The sequence below is a fragment of the Staurois parvus genome, unplaced genomic scaffold (genome assembly GCF_062004578.1).
Source record: "Staurois parvus isolate SC_StPar_1 unplaced genomic scaffold, SC_StPar_1.0 ptg000154l, whole genome shotgun sequence".
Classification (NCBI taxonomy): Eukaryota; Metazoa; Chordata; class Amphibia; order Anura; family Ranidae; genus Staurois; species Staurois parvus.
The window spans coordinates 8,111,946-8,136,422 of NW_028317950.1; the positions used below are offsets into that span (position 1 = coordinate 8,111,946).

General features: G+C 40.0%; 1 protein-coding gene and 1 long non-coding RNA gene across 2 annotated transcripts in view; one reads left to right on the forward strand and one right to left on the reverse strand.

Moving 5' to 3' along the window:
- The window catches only part of LOC149463471 (uncharacterized), a 149,133-nt gene that overhangs the window by 114,304 nt on the left and 10,352 nt on the right, over positions 1–24,477 (reverse strand). The gene's annotated exons all lie outside the window — the stretch shown is intronic.
- Positions 3,203–22,985, forward strand: LOC149463473 (myosin-4-like). The gene is made up of 40 exons (XM_089675013.1): positions 3,203–3,331; positions 6,151–6,363; positions 6,442–6,585; positions 6,919–7,075; positions 7,167–7,194; positions 7,289–7,403; positions 9,410–9,502; positions 9,585–9,648; positions 9,734–9,832; positions 11,723–11,826; positions 11,912–12,050; positions 12,345–12,463; positions 12,562–12,711; positions 12,798–12,968; positions 13,104–13,410; positions 13,503–13,573; positions 13,662–13,749; positions 13,828–13,945; positions 14,040–14,163; positions 14,247–14,383; positions 14,559–14,814; positions 14,898–15,140; positions 15,226–15,402; positions 15,493–15,638; positions 15,718–15,808; positions 15,893–16,282; positions 16,709–16,835; positions 17,041–17,159; positions 19,826–20,022; positions 20,107–20,290; positions 20,411–20,576; positions 20,675–20,799; positions 20,885–21,193; positions 21,351–21,554; positions 21,645–21,770; positions 21,853–22,023; positions 22,105–22,209; positions 22,317–22,412; positions 22,511–22,645; positions 22,850–22,985. The coding sequence occupies exons 2-40, from the start codon at positions 6,163–6,165 to the stop codon at positions 22,868–22,870; spliced, it is 5,817 nt and encodes a 1,938-aa protein (XP_089531139.1). The 5' UTR covers positions 3,203–3,331; positions 6,151–6,162; the 3' UTR covers positions 22,871–22,985.

Sequence of the window (24,477 nt, forward strand, 5' to 3'; positions counted from 1 at the left end):
AGAACAGGATGGGAAATCCAAAATGGTAAAGTTACAACAAACACAGGAGGTGAGGGGAAATCTTCCAATGGGACATCTGTTCCAGTGACAACTTAGAGGAGATTTCCCTTTACTGTGAAGAGATTTCCCCTTACTTCCTGTTGTGTTTTTGGGACAGCAAAAGCAAATAAAGGGAAAACAACGGGACGCAAACAAAAAAAATAAAAACCTTGACATGGGAATTAAAAAACATGCTTTTGTTTAGTTTTTCTGAACTTGGAGTTTTAATACTTGTCTGAAATGATAACAACCTGAAAAACAAATCTATTGCATAACATAGGCATTGAGATAAATTCTCATGGGGAATACATATGAAGTTGGCCTTGCCAGGTCATGGTCAACCAATGCCCAGGGCAAGGATGTGACACTGCGTATCCAGCACCTCACCAGCTACTCCTCCCACCTAGTGGCCACCCCCCTTCCCCCCATTGGATGGAGAAGACCAATAGTGGTAAGTGCCAAAATGTATGTAATGTTTTAGGCATGCATTGCAATAGTACCAATGTTTGTGGTACACTGCAGGGAACGGTTTAAAATCAGTGCTAACAGTAGTGAAAGGAAAAAATATCCCTGGGTTGGTCGCTGAAATGAAAACAATGTCTCTGAGTTAGTGATATCACCGAAGGGAAAAATGTGTCTGATGGTGTCACTAAACAGAAAAATGTTCTTTCATTGCTGGTGTCACTGTGAGGAAAAAATTTTCCTATGTCATTGGTGTCATTGGAAGGAAAACCACTAAAAAAGCTCCTCCCCCGATCTCACTTTCCATTATCATATTTAAAATTTTTTTTACAAACTTCTTGGGTGCTGGTAACCAAAAATGAGCTCTATAACCACAGCTGCTCAATCAACTATAGGAGACATATGTGAATAGAACAGTAGCTGATACTGAGCGCTATTGGTATAGAGCCAAATTAATAGTGACCAGTAAAGTAATAAAAATTAGCAAGGATGATAACAATGTTATCCAGAGTAAAAAAGAAGGATTTTATTATCCACTTGAAAGGAATTAAAACCATTGTTCATAGTCATATGTCCAATGTAAATGAAGGAAAAAGTAGGTGGTATAGCCCAAATGTGTGAATGTGGTCAATAAAATGGGCTTGCTGCTGAGGAAACAGGTACCTCCAGACCAGGTTGCAGAAGGCACTAGAGAGGAATCCTGTGGGCTGCTCTACTGGAAGATAGGTCACCAAATGTGAGATGGAACCACTCACAGAACAGGATGCCGCCTCGGTTGACCCTTGCACACCAGAAATAATGTCGGCGTGCACCGGATGTGACGTAAGTGAAGCGCAGAAACCGGCAGATGGATGCTGATGGATGGACAGAGAAGCCAGAGTGTCGGTGGCGGACCACCAAGACCTAGTTGCTATGACAACATGTTTTGCACAGATTCGTGCTTTGTCAAAGTCAATCCTTCTTTTTTACTCTGGATAACATTGTTATCATCCTTGCTAATTTTTAATATTTTACTGGTCACTATTAATTTGGCTCTATACATATAGTGCTCAGTATCAGCAACCATTATCATCTTTAGATGGTTGGTAATTATATATTGTTTGTGTGCATTGAACCAGCACAGTAATAAAAGGATTTCTTCTTAGTCAATTTTAAGAAGGAATTGGTAACACTACACTTATTTGATATGTAAAAGAAGCCAGCAAAGGAAGCTGGCTTCTGTGTTTACAAAAAATTACAGTGGGGAGCACAGAGCAATTGCCAGGGAGGTTGGTGTCACTGGGCTCCAGATAAAAAGAGCCTGGCTACATGAATGTTGTACCTTCTGCAATGTCAGTTATCTTGACATTTGTTACGGTTTTACGCACAACCGTATTTGATTTGTCAGTCATTGATTTCATACTTCTACATGTATTCATGACTGTGGTTGCAACTGTATCTTCTAAACATAAAAACTTTTTCAGTAAAAATCTATTGAAAGAAAAAAGAGCCCTGCTGACAGGAGTGACACTGCAGTCACTCCTGGTACTGAGGCAAGAAGAAGGGAGCTGCCTGAGCTCCCAGCGTCCCCAAACAGCTGCTCCACCTGCCTCCCCCCATACTAGCTCTGTTGGCCTTTACTTATTTAAAGCCTAACTGCAGCCAAAAAGGTTTAATTCTAGAATGGCTTGGGTGAGGGGGTATAGGATTATTGTCCTTTTTTGAATGCTCTCTCTGTCCCCATTGGTTAGCTTTCCCTTACATTTAGTTCTGGTACCTACCAGATGTACAGGAAGTAAAAAGAAATCTTACTATAGGGACAATTTCATTGCTCTCTGCAAGCCTTGATGGGAAAATTTCCCATTATGTCCTGTCCTGCGTGGAGAGAGCCTGTTGTGATAATTCGGTATTCATACAAATTGTCTTTCTCATGTATAATATTTGTCAGGAGGCATTGATCTACAAATTACAGATTTTATTCACTTGTGACATTCAAACATTCAGAGACAGACAGACAGACAGATAGATAGATAGATAGATAGATAGATAGATAGATAGATAGATAATGGATAGATAATGGATAGATAGATAGATAATGGATAGATAGATAGATAGATAGATAGATAGATAGATAGATAGATAGATAATAGATAGATAATAGATAGATAGATAGATAGATAGATAGATAATAGATCGATAGATAGATAGATAGATAGATAGATAGATAGATAATAGATAGATAGATAGATTATAGATAGATAGATAGATAGATAGATAGATAGATAGATAGATAGATTATAGATAGATAGATAGATAGATAGATAGATAGATAGATAGATAGATAACAAATGTATTAGTTATTTATTTTAATAACTTTTTGAAAGAAGAAGCCAACTGCTTCCTTTATCAAACCAACAGCCACTTGTTCTGTGGGGAATGTGGTTCAGAGAACACAGAGACAGCTAAACCTGTCAGCTATCAATAGATAACACAGAAGGGCAAATCAATGACTTAGAATTGTTCAGTTATTTTTACATATGAAGAACAGAAAGTGTTGGGTTTCTCTGAACAGTTAAGGTAATGAGGGCATTCCTTATTGGGAGTGCAAATATGCTGAGACATCATGATGGCCTCTATATAAGGCGACCAGTCCATCCCTCCCTTGCAGCCTCTTGGTAAGTTTTATCTTCTTTATAGAGTGACTGCATGGTGCTGTGCTGGATGGGGATACAGGACATCTGAATTGGGATACAGGACAGCTGTACAAAACTTACTTCTACTTATTTTGTTTCTTTTTTTTTCTAATTAAAGGGGTTAGAAGATTTTTATTCTCCAAGAGCAGCACTAGCAGGTGAGTTTCCAAACTATTTTAGATATTACATTTCCTTGTTATATAGTCAACAGAAAATGTATCTAAATTAACATACATTTTAAAAGTCATATAAAATTGCTTTAGATAGAAATACCAATAACTCATTTTTAACTTTGGATATGGTGTTTTGAGGTAGGAACCTTTGCCAGATTTTAATCCTTGGCTGTTTTTCCCACTGGAGAGATTCATTCTCTCTGTTTGCACTGGAGACCATCGTCACTGGGATTGAACATGGGTGAAAATCCAAACCTTTGAGTTTTCAATAAACAGGAACAGAAGAGAAATCTTAAGTAACACTGTTCCAGTGGCCACTGACTAAGAAGGAATTTTCCTTTCATTTCCTGTAGTGTCTGCAGGACAGGAAATCAATAAAAATATCTTCAATGTGAAACAGATAGAAAAAAAAGATCCAACAGAGGTTTTAGCTATCCCATACTCTATCCTCAACAAAAAAAAAAAGATTTGGCTTCAGATATACCTTAGATCTTCAGCTCATGCCAGTTACACTATGAAAAAAATCTACGTTCACACTAGCTTTTTCAGCAGGCGTCAGACAGGCGTTTGGGAAGCATTTTTAACACTTCTCAAACGCCTATGAAAATTCTGCACATGGCAGCACACAGTGCTGTTCACACAGAAGCGTTAGCGTCACGTTGTGTCATGGCAAAATTGACGCCCTGGGGTTTATTTACTAAAGCTGGAGAGTCCAAAATCAGACTCCCTTCTGCATAGAAACCAATCAGCTTCTAACCTCAGCTTGTTCAATGAAGCTTTGGCAATGAAACCTGGAAGCTGATTGGTTTCTATGCAGAAGAGAGTCTGATTTTGGACTCTCCAGCTTTAGTAAATAAACCCCCTTGTGTCGAGTCAGGAGGAGTTGAAGCCTCTCATTCAAGTCTACGGTGTCGCTCCGCAAATGCCTGGCAGGCGTTTGCGGTGTGGTTGTGATGCAGTTGCAAGGCGGTTGTGGAGCGTTAATACCATTTAACTTCATTATAGAAGTTTGTGGTGCGGTTTTAACAACCGCCTTAAAACCGCGCATAGGGCATTTTGGGAGCGTTTGGGGAGCATTTGAGGAGCGTTAAAAATGCTTCCCAAACGCCTGTCTAACACCTGTCTCTTGCGTTTGGCAAGAGTTAGAAATAAAGTCAAGTGTGAACAAGCCCTAACAGAAAGATCATATCAATTTAATAATAGGACTTACTCATTTTAAGCCACAAAAGGAATCTTAATTGCAATTCCAATGACAGCTGAAATAATAAATACATTAAGTCAGTGCCAGAGCAAGGTCCTTTTACAACCAGGGTGAAGTAGGCTCGAGCTACTTCAAGAAATAAGTTACAAATCGTGCCCATTTTGCACCCCAAAAGTGGCAGCCTATTCTGCCTACCCCTCAGCCTAGCCTGCCTTTTGGTTGAAATTCGAACCACTAATTTAAATAAATTATTTTTAAATATATTTTTCTATAAAAAACTTTGTTTTCATTTCACCCAACTAGAGTCTCATCTGTTCCACCTGTATGCATTCCCCCCCCCCCCCCTAAAATTTTATGCCTGTCTGTCACAAGTAGCAATAACTTGGGTAAAGAGTTTAAAAGCTCACTCAAAGCAAACCTGTCCCTTTTCATCTAGCAATGGTGGTAAATGCCTTTAAAAGCTGTAACTTCTTCATATCACTTATTATTCATGCTTTAAGCCCAGGGCGCACATTGTATAAATGCTGACTTCCAGCTCCAAAGTTGAAGCTCTGGTATGCTTCCTACAACTCTCATTTTAACCAGTTGAGTGGGAAATTTTAGAGGCATGACAAAGCTCTAACTTTGAAGCTGGAAATCAGTATCTGCATATTAACAGTACGGGTTTCTGGTGCTTAAGGAGCAAATATAAAAAATAAACATGCTAACCCTTTTGGTGCCCACTTTAAAAGGGTTTTTATTGGCTTTTTTACATTAGGCAAGTAACATGTGCCCTTTAGCTTTTTGCTGCCAGATCAAATTTTCCATTTTTTACATAGATTGAAATACACATTATAGAACTAAAAGTTCTCTAATGAACCACAGTATTCAGCGAGTGTTTATGAGAAATAAAGTTATAGTAAAAAAAAGACGCAATAAAAGCTCTAAAATTCCCAAATGTAGGTGAATAAACTTAAAATAAAAGTTATTAAATAAAGAGCTCTAAGCTGAAAATGATATGCTTTTTTGAAAAAAAAAAGATTTTGCACAGACGACATATTTAAAGCCCCTACTACTTCAGCAATATAGGGTTAGACAAAAAAATAATACCCCAAAAATTATTCTTTTATTTGTAACATAAGTGAGGTATCTTATAGGTGTCCTAAGTATGTATATGTGTTTGCGTACAAATAAGTTGTATGTATAGAAGATGGAGTTGAGGAATAAAGAGCCACCACCGTGACATCATTAAACCAGGTCTGATGTAAAATGGAGGTCCTATCTGAAACTCTGCAGATGTGATCATCTGCACACACCAACTGTTGTAGCCATGATCTTGTTTTATTTCTTTTCTTTCTATGACATAGGCTTTACATCTTTGGCAAACAATGGGTTAAAACACATTCATCGCTTTCCCTGTTAGATCTTTGTAATGATGTAATTACAAAAAGGAGGTATTATTCAGCTGTCCCTAAAACACGAATGTGTTTAAAAGTCTGTATATGGTTACCTGAGAAGCAATGCTACGACTTTGCTGGCATATAAAGTACATCAAAAAGAACAGGTCAGATGTGTAATATCAACATGCATAGCTTCAACATATTTTTTGTTTCTTCTTACTCAGACTGCCGCAGCCATGTCAGACGGTGAAATGTCAGTTTTCGGACCCGCTGCTCCCTTTCTGCGGAAATCTGAGAAGGAAAGATTAGAGGCACAGAACAAACCTTTTGATGCCAAGAACACTTGCTTTGTGGAGGATGTCAAAGAGCTCTATGTGAAGGGCTTAATCACTGCTCGTGACAGTGGCAAAGTCACTGTTAAGACAGATGATGGAAAGGTAAGCTGCATAATTCGATTCACATGTTAGCAATGCTGATTGACCACAAGACAGCTCAACCAAGGCTTGTGATTGCAGGATGTAACTGTCAAAGACAGCCAGGTGTACCCCCAGAATCCTCCCAAGTTCGATAAGATTGAAGACATGGCCATGCTGACCCACCTGAACGAGGCCTCTGTGCTGTATAACCTCAAAGAGCGTTACGCTGCCTGGATGATCTATGTAAGCTGCTTTTATATGTTTTCCCTATATATAAGGCAAAAGCTAGAATCAGCTGTAATTACCTCTAATATATTAACTAAGCCCTGTTAGCACTAAGATCAGTTTTTCTAAAGAAAAAATTGAGTACTGTCCGTGATACTTTTTTTTATTTGCACTAACATACAATTTTGAGGACAAGCTTTCGGGGTTTGTCCCCTTCTTCAAGGTCCAAACAGTACTATTACAAATCACAAAGAAAAAGAAAGCAATAAAATAACTGCCTTTTTGAAAATTTAATTTTATCATGCATGCTGTGAATAAGAATCTGCTGATTATTTTTTATGAAAATTCCAGACCTATTCTGGCCTGTTCTGTGTCACCGTGAACCCCTACAAGTGGCTGCCAGTGTACAACCCCGAAGTTGTTAGCGGCTACAGAGGAAAGAAGCGTCAGGAGGCCCCACCACACATCTTCTCCATCTCTGATAATGCCTATCAGTTTATGTTAACTGGTAATATGCTTTTCAGAATGAACTCGTGTTATTAAGGTATCCACAGACTCATTTCTGCAGACAACTCACGTATGTATTTAATCTCTTTCAGACCGCGAAAACCAGTCTGTCCTAATTACGTAAGTACAATTTGAGATTGCGCTCAGCTGTTGCAATTAGGCACTTAAATTATAGCTGTGGCTCTTTACTGATATTTGTAAAATCTGTAACTAGTGGAGAATCTGGAGCTGGAAAGACTGTGAACACCAAGCGTGTCATTCAATACTTTGCAACAATTGCAGCCATTGGTGATTCAGGAAAGAAGAAGGAACTAAGTAACAGCTTGCAGGTGAGAGGAACTTTTAAAACATAATATGTAATGGACTATCATACATGATGGTCTTGCCTAAAGGTAAAGAGATTCTGGAAACAAATTTATACTTTTACATTTTCAGTGACCCAGATTAATAGTAAAAAAAAAAAATGGCAAACTTTATTGGCCTGCTCCATAGGTGAGGCACCGAATCACACCAAAAATTGATTTTCTTTATCTTCCTAGCAGCTAGGGTAGCAATAACTAGAACATAGATTCTTTGTCTATCCCGTTCACACTGGTAAATTTAAAGCTAGCTTGGATAACGATAAACGAGAAGCTATCAGCTACATTGCAGGATAAAGTACCATTATTTGAAAATATATGAGAAAATTGGAGACAATATATTTCAGGAGAATGTTGAATAGAGTAATGGACTAGACCCACAGAACAGATGAAGAGATGGAATACATCCCTCTGTATAGTCTCTTCTCTCTTGTCTTTTCTTCTTTCCTATATTTCAACTTGTTTTTCCCTAGTTCCTTTATTCTCAGGTTTACTGTATTAGCTCATATATGCTGTAGTTTCCACCAGCATTGCTATGGTTGAAATATGTTCTTCTGGGTTTTTCTTTTGTTAAATTGATTCTATGTCATGGTGGCGATCCTGTTTATGGAATAGACAATATCACAGAAAACCTTGTATCACACTTGTTCGGGAAATGTGAAAGCATATGTTACATGTCTTACATCTTGAAATGTTGTTTAACCACTTCAAGTCTGGGCACTTTTACCCCCTTCCTGTGCAGGCCAATTTTCAGCTTTCAGTGCTATCACACTTTGAATGACAATTGTGCGGTCATGCAACACTGTACCCATATGAATTTTTTAGCATTTTTTGAGACAGATAAAACTTTATTTTGGTGGTATTTATTCACCACTGGGATTTTTATTTTTTTGCTATATAAATTAAAAAGTCCAAAAATTTTGAAAAAAAGTGTTTTTCTTATAAAATTTTGCAAATAAATAATCTTTTTGTATAAATATTGGCCAAAATGTATTCAATTATCTGTTTAGTACAAAAAATAATAATCCAAATTAGTTTATAACCAAAAATTATAATTTTCCTAAAATTTTTTTACCATTTTTATTTTATTTTTTTATATTATTATTTATGTTTTTTGTTTTTTTTAACATACTGCCACCCTAGCAGTACAGTGTCACCATAGTGACAATGTACTACTTGTGGGGGGTGATGAAGATTTTTTTTTTTTTGTACCCATAAAGGCTGTAAAAGCAATAGGTTCTCCTTCTCTCTGACTGCATTCTTGCAGTCATTGAGAAATACTTTGAGAGCTCTGATTGGTCACAGCTTGTCACATGGTGCAAGGCTGTTGAGAATAGCCTTGTACCATGTGACCTCGGTGATCATTCACAGATTTCACTAGTAGTAAGCAATGATGTCAGGAAGTGACATCTTGCTTACTACTATTCATGTGATCACTGATTGCCCAATCAGTGATCACATGAATCGGGACCTCACACAGAGGTCCCGTACAGCGATTGGTGTTTCTCTGTGTCCGGAGGATACAGTGGGCAACGGATCGCGGTGCCGCGCACTCCCAGGGAGCGTGCACAGGCTGTAAATGCGGGCGCCGTTTATGAACGGCAACCCGCTCCTGCACTGCTCCTGTCCGGCCGTTTATGTACATGGGCCGGAGGAGAATTGGTTAAAATAATAAAAATTATTGGAAAAGAAAACATAATATATAACTAAACACTGTCTTAGATTTGAAGCAGGGGCGGACTGACAACTCATGGGGCCCATGGGCAATAGGGGATCATGGGGCCCCTGTGTCCTTGCCCAAACTCAAAAAAGCCTATGAAAAAGGTACCAGGGGCATCTCATGGGGCCCCCACTGACCCCGGGCCCTCGGGCAGTGCCCGAGTTTCCAAATGGTCAGTCCGCCCCTGATTTGAAGTAATCTTTGTGTCACTATTCCATATAAGAACACCTCTGAAGTATTACTTAACAATTAACAGGGCACACTGGAAGATCAAATCATCCAGGCTAACCCTCTGCTGGAAGCCTTTGGTAACGCCAAAACCTTGAGAAATGACAACTCCTCCCGTTTTGTAAGTATTAACCTTTATATTATTCTAAATAGGATTATTATTTTCTATTTAATACTCTCAACTTTGTTTTAAAAATCTCCAGGGCAAATTTATTAGAATCCACTTCGGAACCACAGGAAAACTGTCTTCCGCAGATATTGAGACCTGTAAGACTTGCCTAAACCTTTTCAAACATACTTCTTTTGATACTTATTTGTCCCTTCGGTAATAGTTGTAACGTTTTCTCTACAGACTTGCTAGAGAAGTCCAGAGTCACATTCCAACTTTCAGCAGAAAGAAGTTACCACATCTTCTACCAGATCCTGACCAACAAGAAACCAGAACTGATTGGTAACTTCATTTAAACTTCCACATACAGTTGCAAGAAAAAGTATGTGAACCCCTTGGGATTACGTGGAGTTTTGCATGAATTGGGCATAAAATGTGCTCTGAACGTCATCTAAGTCACAACAATAGAAGAACACAGTCTGCTGAACATAATACTACACAAACATTAGATATTGCCATGGTTTAATTGCAGATAACATGTAAACATTCACAGTGCAGGGAGGAAAAAGTATGTGAACCTTTGGACTTAATAACTGGTTGACCCTCCTTTGGCAGCAATAACCTCAACCAAACGTTTCCTGTAGGTGCAGATCAGACCTGCACAACGATCTGGAGTCATTTTGGACCACTCCTCTTCACAAAACTGTTTCAGTGTAGCAATATTCTTGGGATGTCTGGTGTGAATCGCTCTCTTAAGGTCATGCCACAGCATTTCAATCGGGTTGAGGTCAGGACTCTGACTGGGCCACTCCAGAAGGCGTATTCTGTGCTGCTGCAGCCATTGTTTTGTTGAATTACTTGTATGCTTTGGGTCATTGTCCTGTTGCATCACCCATCCTCTGCAGAGCTTCAGTTGGAGGACAGATGGTCGTACGTTTTCCTGCAAAATGTCTTGATAAACTCTGGAATTCATTTTCCCATCAATGACAACAATTCGTCCAGGCCCTGAGGCAGCAAAGCAGCCCCAAACCATGATGCTCCCTCCGCCATGTTTCACAGTGGGGATGAGGTTTTGATGTTGGTGTGCTGTGTCTTTTTTTCTTCACACATAGTGTTGTGTGTTCTTCCCAAACAACTCAATCTTGGTTTCATCTGTCCACAGTATATTCTGCCAGTAGTGCTGTGGAACATCCAGGTGCTCTTTTGCAAACTTCAAACGTGCTGCAATATTCTTTTTGGACAGCAATGGCTTCGTCCGTGGTGTCCTCCCATGTACTCCATTCTTGTTTCATGTTTTCCTTATTGTAGATGTGTCAACAAAAATGTTAGTATGTGCCAGAGATTTCTGTAGGTCTTTAGCTGACACTCTGGGATTCTTCTTTACCTCATGCAGCATTCTGCGCTGTGCTCTTGCAGTCATTTTTACAGGACGACCACGCCTAGGGAGAGTAGCAACAGTGCTAAACTTTCTCCATTTGTAGACAGTCTGTCTTACCGTGGACACATGAACATCAAGGCTTTTGGAGATACTTTTGTAACCCTTTCCAGCTTCTTGCAAGTCAACAATTCTTGATGGTAGGTCTTCTGAGAGCTCTTTTCTGTGAGGCATGGTTCACATCAGACCGTGCTTCTTGAAACCAGTAAACCCAAAACAGGTGTGTGTTTTTTAATGGCAGGACAGCTGTTAGCAACACATCCAATATCATCACACTATTTTTAGTCAAGGTTGGCTCACTCCTGGCTCCAATTAGCTCTGGGAGAAGTCATTAAGCTAGGGCCTCACATACTTTTTCCTCTCTGCACTGTGAATGTTTACATGTTATGTGCAATTAAACCATGGCAACATCTAATGTTTGTGTAGTATTATGTTCAGCAGACTGTGTTCTTCTATTGTTGTGACTTAGATGACGTTCAGAGCACATTTTATGCCCAATTCATGCAAAACTCCACGTAATCCCAAGGGGTTCACATACTTTTTCTTGCAACTGTAAATCTTCTGCAAAAGTAATAAGAATATAGAGAATAGCTATATAATTTCAAATATATTTATGTTAAGATAAGAGCAGCTTAGTTATGTGTACCTTGACTGTATAATGTATTTGTTGTATGCTTAGAAATATGTTTGTACATATGGAAATGCTGTACAAATAGCAAGTGAGTTTATCTGGGGCAATAATGGTAATGCAAATTATTAGAGAATGTCACTTTTATAATAATCTTTATATCTTTTAGAATCACTTCTTCTGACAACAAACCCATACGACTACCCCTTCATCAGTCAGGGTGAGATTGCTGTCAAGAGTATCGATGATCAGGAGGAATTGATGGCTACAGATGTAAGTAATGTAACTTTACATTCTTTACTTTAGCAATAACTAGAGACAACTGTGCAAAATATGACACATGTACATATATTTGCAGAGTGCCATTGACATCCTGGGCTTCTCACCAGATGAAAAAATGGGCATCTACAAGTCGACTGGTGCTGTTATGCACCATGGCAACATGAAATTCAAGCAGAAGCAAAGAGAAGAGCAGGCTGAGCCTGATGGCACAGAAGGTAAGTAAAATATATTAATACCTAACCAGGGGCGAACTGACAACTCATGGGGCCCCCGGGCAATAGGGGATCATGGGGCCCCTGTGTCCTTGCCCAAACTCAATAAAACCTATGAAAAAGGTACCAGGGGCATCCCATGGGGCCCCCTACTGACCCCGGGCCCTCGGGCAGTGCCCGAGTTTCCAAATGGTCAGTCCGCCCCTGACCTAACATGAAATTAAACAAAAGCAATCAAAAACTTTGTAATCGCTCTGGACAAGCTCTCTATTTTATTAAAAAAAATTATTTTTCTAGTTGCTGATAAAATAGCCTACTTGATGGGACTGAATTCTGCTGACCTCCTAAAGGCTCTATGCTACCCTAGGGTCAAAGTCGGCAATGAGTTTGTCACCAAGGGACAAACTGTCCAACAGGTAATATGCTGTTAGAAACATAAAGGTTAATGTTAAAGTTAGCTAGAATATTCTGGTAGGAAATTGGTAGAAAAATATTAATTTGTCATTTTTTTTAGGTTTATAACTCAATTGGTGCCCTCAGCAAATCTGTATATGAGAAGCTCTTCTTGTGGATGGTCGTTCGTATTAACCAACAGCTGGATACTAAAATGCCAAGACAGTACTTCATTGGTGTACTGGATATCGCTGGATTTGAGATATTTGATGTAAGTTGGTCTTTAAAATTCTGAAGAAAACTTGGGATATTTAGAATTCAACAGACTAAAACATTTATATCTAAATTCCCACATAGTTCAACAGCTTGGAGCAGCTTTGTATTAACTTCACCAATGAGAAGTTGCAGCAGTTCTTCAACCACCACATGTTCGTCCTGGAACAAGAGGAGTACAAAAAAGAAGGAATTGATTGGGAGTTCATTGACTTTGGTATGGATCTGGCAGCCTGTATTGAGCTTATTGAGAAGGTGGGTGCCAGTCTTTTGTATTCTTTCCTTTAAAATATTAGTAGATTTAAGATATATATATATATATATATATATATATATATATAGATATAGATATAGATATATATATAGATATATATTTATTTCTCCACACAGCCAATGGGCATCTTCTCAATCCTGGAGGAGGAATGCATGTTCCCCAAAGCTACTGACACTTCCTTTAAGAACAAGCTCTATGACCAACATCTGGGTAAGTGCAAGAACTTCGAGAAGCCCAAACCTGGCAAAGGCAAAGCTGAAGCCCACTTCTCTCTGGTGCACTATGCTGGCACTGTGGATTACAACATCAGTGGCTGGCTGGACAAGAACAAGGACCCACTGAACGAGACTGTTGTCGGCCTTTACCAGAAGTCTTCAGTGAAACTCTTGGCCTTACTTTACTCTTCCTATTCTGGTTCTGACAGTGAGTAGTCAATTCATCAAACTGTTATGTAACACTTAACGATTTCCACACATTTTCTGAAAAATATTCAAACGCTCACATATCGTTTTCAGGTGATTCTGGTGGAAAGGGTGGAAAGAAAAAGAAGGGCTCCTCCTTCCAGACTGTGTCTGCCCTGTTCAGAGTAATTAGTTTTGATGGCAAAATGTATACTATTCTATAACCTTTCTTATGCAGTCATAGTTATTTACAATAATTGTAATGCTTCACAGGAAAATCTGAACAAGCTGATGACCAACCTGAGAAGCACTCATCCTCACTTTGTGCGTTGTCTGATCCCCAATGAGACAAAAACTCCAGGTAAGTGTTTTTTTAATATAGGGTATGGAACAGTGTAAACTTTTTTTTAAGTTCTAACAATGTCTCACACTTCTCCAGGTACCATGGAGAATCATCTGATCATCCACCAGCTGAGGTGCAATGGTGTGCTGGAGGGTATCAGAATCTGCAGAAAGGGCTTCCCTAGCAGAATCCTTTATGGTGACTTTAAACAAAGGTAATTTTGCTTTATTTTCCAGTTGCTAGCTCTTCTAACATTTTCATAAAATTTGACAAAAAATAATATTTTAATGGTGCTTGGCTGACTTCAGATACAAGGTCCTGAATGCTAGCGCAATTCCAGAAGGACAATTCATTGACAGCAAAAAGGCTTCTGAAAAACTCCTTGGCTCAATTGATGTTGACCACACTCAGTACAAGTTTGGACACACTAAGGTATAAAATAGCTTTTTCTAAGTCAGTGCAGAAACACTGTGGGGTTTTTAAAGGTGGTTTGAATAAGATTTATTTTCCCACAGGTGTTCTTCAAAGCTGGTCTTCTTGGTACCCTGGAAGAAATGAGAGATGATAAATTGGCCCAGCTGATCACTCGCACTCAGGCTCTTTGCAGAGGTTTCTTGATGAGAGTAGAATTTAAGAAGATGATAGAAAGAAGGTATTCATGACATTGCACTGTATTACACATGACCTCTGATCCATGAATGAAACCACACAATACTTTTCCTAAAAACATTATAATAGAACACTTTATTTTGATATTATACAAAATAAAGATAAGCAGATTGATTTGTGTTCACATAATAATCACTATTATGCATTCTTTAAAATAGGGATGCAATCTATGTCATCCAGTACAATGTCAGATCATTTATGAATGTAAAGCACTGGCCATGGATGAAACTGTACTTTAAGATTAAGCCACTTCTGAAGAGTGCTGAGACAGAGAAGGAGATGGCTAACATGAAGGAAGAGTTTGAAAAGACCAAGGATGCACTTGCTAAATCAGATGCAAAGAGGAAAGAACTAGAAGAGAAGATGGTTGTCCTCCTGCAGGAGAAGAATGACCTCCTACTTCAAGTGCAGTCGGTAAGATGCTTTAAAAAACATATACATAGAATTGTTATAAAAAGTTATTTTGACATTAACCACATTACTTCTTTTTCATGTAGGAAGGTGAAAACTTAGCCGATGCAGAGGAAAGGTGTGATGGTCTTATTAAGAACAAGATTAATCTGGAGGCCAAAGTCAAAGAGCTCACAGAAAGACTTGAAGATGAGGAGGAAAGCAATGCAGAGCTTACAGCCAAGAAGAGGAAATTAGAAGATGAATGCTCTGAACTCAAGAAGGACATTGACGACTTAGAACTGACATTGGCCAAAGTTGAGAAAGAGAAACATGCAACAGAAAACAAGGTTGGACACTTTATAATAATCATGTAAATGTCAGGTTTCTAATTAGCATAGTAGTAGTTGTGTATCATTCTTCTACTTTTCATAGGTTAAAAACCTTACTGAAGAACTTGCAAGTCTGGATGAGAACGTCTCTAAGCTCACCAAGGAGAAGAAAGCTCTTCAAGAGGCTCATCAACAAACTCTTGATGATCTGCAGGCAGAGGAGGACAAAGTCAGCTCACTCACTAAAGCTAAAACTAAGCTTGAACAGCAAGTAGATGATGTGAGCACCTCTAGTTTGATTTGTGCTTAATTTTTGTTTGATGACTGTGGACACATTAATTAAACAGAAAATATTTCTTTACCCAATCAGCTGGAAGGTTCTTTAGAGCAAGAAAAGAAACTCCGTCTTGACCTTGAGAGAGCCAAGAGAAAGCTTGAAGGTGATTTGAAACTGTCTCAGGAAACTGTCATGGATCTGGAAAATGAAAAACAACAAGCTGAAGAAAAGCTCAAGAAGTTAGTAAGATTAAAAATGTTTAGAAACATCTGTGTATTGAACAGAAGTCCCTAAAAACTACTTATTTTGCCAACATAGGAAGGACTTTGAAATAAGCCAGTTGCAAGTAAAGATTGAAGATGAGCAGTCCCTGGGATCTCAGCTGCAAAAAAAGATCAAGGAGCTCCAGGTAAGATTACAGAGATAAAACGCAGACATATTTATTCTAATGATCAGTAAAGCTGTATGTAATAGTGAAATGTCCCTTTAAAAGGCCCGTATTGAAGAACTTGAGGAAGAGATAGAAGCTGAGCGTGCTGCTCGTGCCAAAGTTGAGAAACAGAGAGCTGACTTGTCCAGAGAACTTGAAGAGATCAGTGAGAGACTTGAAGAGGCTGGTGGTGCCACCTCAGCTCAGGTTGAGCTCAACAAGAAACGTGAAGCTGAGTTCCAGAAACTGAGACGCGATCTGGAAGAATCCACCCTTCACCATGAAGCCACCTCTGCTGCCTTGCGCAAAAAGCATGCTGACAGTGTGGCTGAACTTGGAGAACAGATTGACAATCTCCAGAGGGTTAAGCAGAAACTGGAGAAGGAGAAGAGTGAGCTGAAAATGGAAATTGATGACCTTGCCAGTAACTTGGAGAATGTCTCCAAAGCAAAAGTAAGGCAAATACAATAAATGCAACATGTTTTAGAGTAATACTTATACAAATACTTAAAGTGGTATTAATCCCTAAAACAAAAATTGTATATGTTGCTGGCCAGTAATACTTCCTGTCTTAGAGTGTGCCCACCTTGACGGAGGAGCAATAGAAACATCCTTGGACAGCAGCATTGACAATCTGGGGAGAGGGTAGTGATTGATACAAAATGGACTCTAACTGTGACTTTTGCTGGACAGCTTGGTCTGGTAAAGTTGAGAAATAAAACATCTAGTGAAAATCAGATGAAAATAAAGAAAAAAATCCTTAAAAAGAAAACAAATGCAGCCACCACATATAGGAATTAGAAGGTTGCACTACAATAATTTTTTGTTTTTTGGTTTAATGCTGCTTTAAAATTGGTATTGTTGTATTTACTTTTGCAGGCCAACCTTGAGAAAGTGAACCGTGTCTTTGAGGATCAGCTCAGTGAACTAAAGACTAAAGATGATGAGCACATTCGTGTTATTAATGATCTGACTGCACAAAAAGCCCGCTTCCAGACCGAGAGTGGTACATTTCTTAATCAATATCAATGAGTGTTAACAACTTTCAGCACACTGTGCACAATAAGTATAGTAATATACTTTTTTATAGCTGGAACTGTGTATGTATAGAATACTAATATGGCTTTGGCAGTTTTTAGTAAGAAATAAAAAGCTCACTATTCCTCCACTGTTCATATAACTTGTCCTAATCAAATATTATCTCATATTAGGTGAATTGTCTCGCCAATTAGAGGAGAAAGAAGCTCTCATATCTCAGCTGACCAGAGGAAAGCAAGGCTTTACCCAGCAGGTTGAAGAACTTAAGAGGCAGCTTGAGGAGGAAACCAAGGTACATGACAGAGAGAGAAAATGACATATTCCTCCATTTGTAGAGGCATGATTCAAATTAAACCCCAAACTCCCTAATTCTCTAAAGCAGGTCACAGCATTTTTTTTTACCTTGTTTCTGTACTGAGAAAAAACTCTTATTAATCTTCATGATTGGGAGCTTTTCTCTTTTTGATTTTTGGGGACACATTTTTCCCTTCATCAATCATCTCATTTATATCATTATTATTATTATATTATTATACAGTATTTATAAAGCGCCAATAGTTCACTCAGCGCTGTACATTACAGAGGGGGACAGAACATGTGACAGAACAATACCAATACAATGCAAAACACGAGGGGATTGAGGGCCCTGCTCTTTCGAGCTTACAATCTAGGAGGGAGGGGATGGTGGCACAGGAGGAGATAGCTGTGGGGGATGGAGTGGTAGGAAGAGTGGAGGAGGTCGGCAAGTTAGCAGGGGGTGGGGTAGGCTTCCCTGAAGAGATGGGTTTTCAGGGTGCGCCTAAAGGAGAGGAGAGTAGGTGATAATCTGATGGGTTGGGGCAGGGAGTTCCAGAGGATGGGTGACACCCTGGAGAAGTCCTGGAGGCGGGCATGGGAGGAGGAGACCAGAGAACTAGAGAGAAGGAGGTCTTGTGAGGAGCGGAGTGTGCGTGCTGGGCGGTACTTGGATATTAGGTCAATGATGTAGTTCGGGGCAGTATGGTGGACAGCTTTGTACGTCAGCGTTAGGATTTTGAATTTGATCCGTTGCGCAATCGGAAGCCAGTGGAGGGATTGGCAGAGGGGGGTGGCGGAGACGGAGCGGTTGGAAAGGTGAATGAGTCTGGCAGCCGTATTCAGGATCGACTGAAGCGGGGATAGCCAGCGGTGAGGCAGGCCAGTGAGGAGGGAGTTGCAGTAGTTGAGTTGTGATATGATGAGGGAGTGGATGAGCTGTTAATATGTTATCAAAATAGTTTTAGACAGGTTAGGACAGGAAAACAAACAACAAGAAAATGCCCACTATATAAGAACTGATCCAAGCAGAGGGGGATACTAAAGGGTGCCTATGGGATCCTGTAATACAAATTTTGACCAAACTCTTGCAGGGCAGGTGTTGGAAGGTTAGGACCTATGGAAATAGGCATGCCTCCCAAACTACATCTCCCAAAAGCCCTTTCCTTATACACAGAGAGTGGGCAGGCTCTTGGTATTACAGGTAGAAGCAGTGGTGTATTTTGGTTTTGTGCTGCAGGCAGGGGGGAGGCAGCAGGACAGGTGGGGAGCAATGGGACAGGTGGGGGGCAGCTGGACGGGTGGGGAGCACCGGGACAGGGGGGACAGAGGGACAGGAGGAGGCAGAGAGACAGATGGGGGCAGCGAGACAGGAGGGGGTCAGTATAATAGGGGGCAGCATGACAGGAGTGGGGAAGCACCAGTGCTCCAAGCTCTTACCTGTCCAGCAGAACCACTCCATATGGTGCCGACTCCCTGTAAAATGTCCGCCTCGCAGTAGCTACAGCATTGGGTAGAAGTATTTTTTTTCAGGGAAAAAAATTAAAGTATGCACGTGGAGAGGGACTGATATGCAAAGGGATAAGCAGATTTCTGTAGTCCAACAGAGGAGAACTTAGGCAGGGCTGACAAAACTGATTTCTGTGATGCAGGGGCAGTGTTTATCAAATAACATGAAGATGGATTTCTGTCAGGATCACTGAGCACATTTAAAGATAAGGATAGTTTTATTGCCATTCCATAAATACCAAAGATAAGGGAAAAAAATTAGGTATTCAGGTCCTGGCAAAACTAATAAAAGACAAATGCAAACCAATACACAAAAAATAAAATAAATATACAACTAAATGAATATGTAAACATAAGCATAAAGTTATAATAATAGAAATAATAGTAACTGCATATAAAGAGCTTCCTGTAAAGTACATAATTACCAGTTTCACATTGCAGCAGTGCGAAGGGATAAGATTGCAATTATGATATAAAAAACTGGCATAATACAGAATTTTGTAATCTCATAGCATCATGGAAGAACTTATTCCTCAGGCTAGTGGTCCTAGTTATGATTCCACAAAGCCACCTGAGGGGAGGTGAACTAGCAATTCAAAAGGATGGAATGATTCCCTTATAATATTGAAGGCTGTTTTATTGCACCAGTTATTGTAAATATCACCAATAGTAAGTAAACTGCTGCCAATAATCTTCTAAAAAATAAAGTAGTTGATAAGCCTTCTCTACTATGCTGGCTGTGTCAGTGCTCCAGGTAGAGTTTTCCAAAGTGTGCACCCCAACAAATTAAAAATATGCAACCATCGCAACCAGCTAGACCCCAAAATTAAAAAGGAGGAGGGGTGGTGTCAAGCATCCTAAAATCCACAGTCTTCTCATTTGTTTTCTATACATTGTTGGAAAAATAATTTGCTTTACACCAACTCTCGAGTTTATCAACTTCCTGCCTATACATGAGTATGAATCCCACTACTGCTGTGTTATCTGCAAACTACATTTCTGTATTTGCAGCACTTTAAAGATATCAAACATGTTGGAAATGTGCTTGCATTCCAGAGATGCAAATTTTAAAATAACTACAACATAAGATAGAAATTCTTTTACACGGATACCTTTGTGTTTTATTTAACTTTTGTTGCTGAATATTGTTAAAAGGCCAAGAATGCCCTTGCCCATGCCCTGCAATCATCCCGCCATGACTGTGACTTGCTCCGTGAGCAATTTGAAGAGGAACAGGAGGCAAAGGCTGAGTTTCAGAGGTCTCTGTCCAAGGCAAATGGTGAAGTTTCCCAATGGAGAACCAAATATGAGACTGATGCCATCCAGCGCACAGAGGAACTGGAAGAGGCCAAGTATGCCAGTGAAAAAAATTAACCAAGTCTAAAATAGAGAGGTGTGTGCAATACCTAACACCCCTTTTGATTATTTAAATACAGAAAGAAGCTTGCTCAACGTCTCCAGGAAGCCGAGGAACAAGTTGAGGCAGTGAACTCCAAATGTGCCTCCTTAGAAAAGACCAAACAGAGGCTTCAGGCTGAAGTTGAGGATCTGATGGTTGATGTAGAGAGAGCAAACAGTGCAGCTGCAGCTCTGGATAAGAAACAGAGGAACTTTGACAAGGTAATGACAGGATACATATAAAGTAAAAAAAAGCAGATTTCATCCTAGTATAATAAAAAAAAAACGTTCATTGAGCCATCATCAACAGATTTACATAAGTCTTTTTCTGATATTTTTCAGGTACTTGTTGAATGGAAACAGAAGTACGAAGAAGGCCAGGCTGAGCTGGAGGCTGCTCAGAAGGAAGCTAGGGGACTAAGCACAGAGATCTTTAAGATGAAGAATGCTTATGAGGAGGCTTTAGAACACGTTGAAACCCTAAAACGTGAAAACAAGAATTTGCAGCGTAAGAGAGAAAAGAAACTCTTGTATATGACTTACATCACTTAGTGCAATACATGAGATTAATGATCATTTACACGATACTATTAAATTTGATTGCAGAAGAGATTTCAGATCTCACTGAACAGATTGGGGAATCAGCTAAATCAATTAATGAGCTTGAGAAGTCCAGAAAGCAAGTGGAGCAGGAAAAGAGTGATCTACAATCTGCTTTGGAAGAAGCTGAGGTATTACAGCATGTTAAAAGTAAAAAAAAATACATTCTTTTTGTTAAAATTTGTCAAGCTTCTAATGTTTTTGGTTGTTTGACAGGGATCTCTGGAGCATGAGGAAGCCAAGATCCTCCGCATCCAGCTTGAGCTGAATCAGGTGAAATCTGAGGTGGACAGGAAGATGTCAGAGAAAGATGAAGAGATCGAGCAACTGAAGAGAAACAGCCAGAGAGTTATTGACACCATGCAGAGCACACTGGATTCTGAAATTAGAAGCAGGAATGATGCCCTGAGACTGAAGAAGAAGATGGAAGGAGACTTGAATGAGATGGAGATCCAGCTGAGCCATGCTAACCGCCAAGCTGTTGAAGCCCAGAAACAACTTAGGAACGTACAGGGTCAACTCAAGGTACTTCCTTCCTCTCCAATGAAATTATATCAGTTTACAATATACTTTATTCTTCTGTATCTGGAAACTTTGCTGATTAAACTTTAAACTCTATTGCAATGGTTTTATTTACATCATTCACTTCAATATTACTATTTACTGTCTGTCTGTCTTAAAGGATGTCCAGCTTCATCTTGATGATTCCCTGAGGAGCCAGGAAGACCTGAAAGAACAGGTTGCTGTAGTGGAACGCAGGAATAACCTTCAGCAGGCTGAGATTGAGGAGATTCGGGCTGCACTGGAACAGACAGAAAGATCTCGCAAGATGGCTGAGCAGGAACTGCTGGATGCAAGTGAACGTGTTCAGCTTTTGCACACCCAGGTAAAAGCATAATGTTTGAAAAAGAGACAGGTACAACATAAAATGCTCTGAAAAGAAAAAAAAATCTAAACTGTGCTGTCCTGCTTGCAGAACACAAGCCTCATCAACACCAAAAAGAAGTTAGAAAATGACATGAGCCAGCTACAGAGTGAAGTTGAGGAAGCTATCCAAGAGGCCCGAAATGCTGAGGAGAAAGCCAAGAAGGCCATCACTGATGTATGTATTCAACTCTCTCACCATACAAATAATTTATCTAAGAAAGGAAATTTGATATCAATGTTTCACCTTCTACCCAAAGGCTGCATTGATGGCAGAGGAGCTGAAGAAGGAGCAAGACACCAGTGCCCACTTGGAGAGAATGAAAAAGAACCTTGAACAGTCAGTGAAGGACCTACAGCATCGATTGGATGAAGCAGAACAGCTGGCAATGAAGGGTGGAAAGAAACAGCTCCAGAAACTGGAGGCTAGAGTAAGCAATTTCTTATAGCAGTTTTCTTGTTTAACTGTGCTCCAAGAGTTATAACTAATTACAAAGAAATTGTACCTTCAGGTGCGTGAATTAGAGAACGAGTTGGAAAATGAACAGAAACGTGGAACAGAGGCAATTAAGGGTGTTCGCAAATATGAGAGGCGAGTGAAGGAATTGACCTATCAGGTAACATAACACTGGAATTATTTTATCTTCTGGCAAGCAATACATTGAACGAAATCTTAAGAAATTTTACATGTTATAAACTATAAAATGAATTATTTAATTTCAAGACCGAGGAGGATAAGAAGAATGTCCTGAGACTCCAGGATCTGGTAGACAAACTACAGCTGAAAGTAAAAGCCTACAAGAGACAGGCTGAGGAATCTGTAAGCCACAGATAAAATCTAATTGATTTTCTATGTATATTATGACCAGTCTCATACATGGAATCCTTGGCTAACAATTGGTCCATTTCTTTCTCCAGGAGGAACAGGCCAATGCCCACCTGTCCCGCTTCAGAAAGGTGCAGCATGAATTGGAAGAAGCTGAGGAGAGAGCTGATATTGCAGAGTCCCAGGTCAACAAACTCAGAGCAAAGAGCCGTGACATTGGTGGAAAGGTACAGTCGAGTACTACTGAACGTTCACTAATATTGCTTTAAGATAGACAGCATACTAAAGAAATAACAATGAATATATATTCTTTGGTAGCCAGTTATGATTTTAAAAAGTTACATTTAAAATCAGAAAAAACTCTAGTTCCATGTCACCTAATGTGATTTACTTTGTCAGATCATATTTTAAAACCTGTTTTTCTTTTACAGAAACCTGAGAGCGAAGAGTGAATAACTCTCCCAATACCTACCAGAGAACGAAGAAATTTGCAGAATGTGAATTTCTGCTTTCTCTAAAAACTGTCATCCCTTTATGTGTACAAATAAATAGTTTCTAATCTTGTAACCATGGTGTTTGATTTAGAATTTGTACCCTTTTGGGCCACACATAATTCTCATTGTATGTAATGCTAAGGATGACTGTTAGAGACTGCAGACATACTAAAGGAGATACTGGTCATTGACTGAAGACACACTATAGGGAATGATGGCCAGAGACTGCAGACATACTACAGGTAATGACAGTCAGAGACTGTGGACGTCATACAGGTTTGGTTGGAGCCTAGAGGCATACTGCAAAAGACAGTTGGAGACTGGTACTGTCACTGATACTGCCCATTTACAAATCAATGAGCAAGGGGCGGACTGACAACTCATGGGGCCCCCGAGCAATAGGGGATCATGGGGCCCCTGTGTCCTTGCCCAAACTCAAAAAAGCCTATGAAAAAGGTACCAGGGGCATCTCATGGGGCCCCATACTGACCTCGGGCCCTCGGGCACTGCCCGAGTTTCCAAATGGTCAGTCCACCCCTGCAATGACCCCATTCCAAGGGCCCTACACAAAACATAAAAAGGCTGCATATGGCCCTTGGTCCTCAGGTTGGACATCAGGTCATCAGATCATTGTCCTTCATAGGTACAAGTGGTGTGAAAAGATCATCTGGTGCCCAGGGCAAAGGTGCCAATCTTGTGCAATCAGTGTCAGTGTATACACGCCTGATTGCCTTCTGCCACTAGAATCCTACTCCCAGCTGACACCATGCTTGTCTCAGCATCACTGCACAGTTCTGGGTCTGCCATTTGAGTCTCATGTGGAGAAGTGTATAGTGATGTTGTGAGAAAGGGGCGCTGCTAGGGTTGTAAAAGATTTGGGGCATCCCTGGGCAATCCAAGTAGAACAATAATGCAGTGAACACATAGATCTCTGCAAGGAGCAGTGAGTGTGGCCATACTGTGCTAAAAGTGGGGAGCTTAAAGGGGCACAGTTAAATCCAACCTTTCATTACATATGCTTTTTTTGCACATAGACATAGAGCTGAATTTTTTCTGAGCCTACCTCAAAGAAGCACTCTATTAACTACTTGCCTTCTGGGCACTTTTACCCCCTTCCTGCCCAGGCCAATTGTCAGCTTTCAGCGCTGTCACACTTTGAATGACAATTGCGCAGTCATGCAACACTGTGAGTGATCCCATTCCCTTGGCTGAGAAGCAACCCCACACATGAATGGTCTCAGGATGCTTTACTGTTGGAATGACACAGGACTGATGGTAGCGCTCACCTTTTCTTCTCCAACCAAGGTTTTTTCCGGATGCCCCAAACAATCGGAAAGGGGAAACTTTACCCCGGTCCTCAGCAGTCCATTCCCTGTACCTTTTGCAGAATATCAGATTGTCCCTGATGTTTTTCCTAGAGAGAAGTGGCTTCTTTGCTGCCCTTCTTGACACCAGGCCACCCTCCAAAAGTCTGCAAATGCACTCACACCTGCCTGCTGCCATACTGAACAAGCTCTGCACTGGTGGTGCCCCGATCCCGCAGCTGAATCAACTTTTGGAGGTGG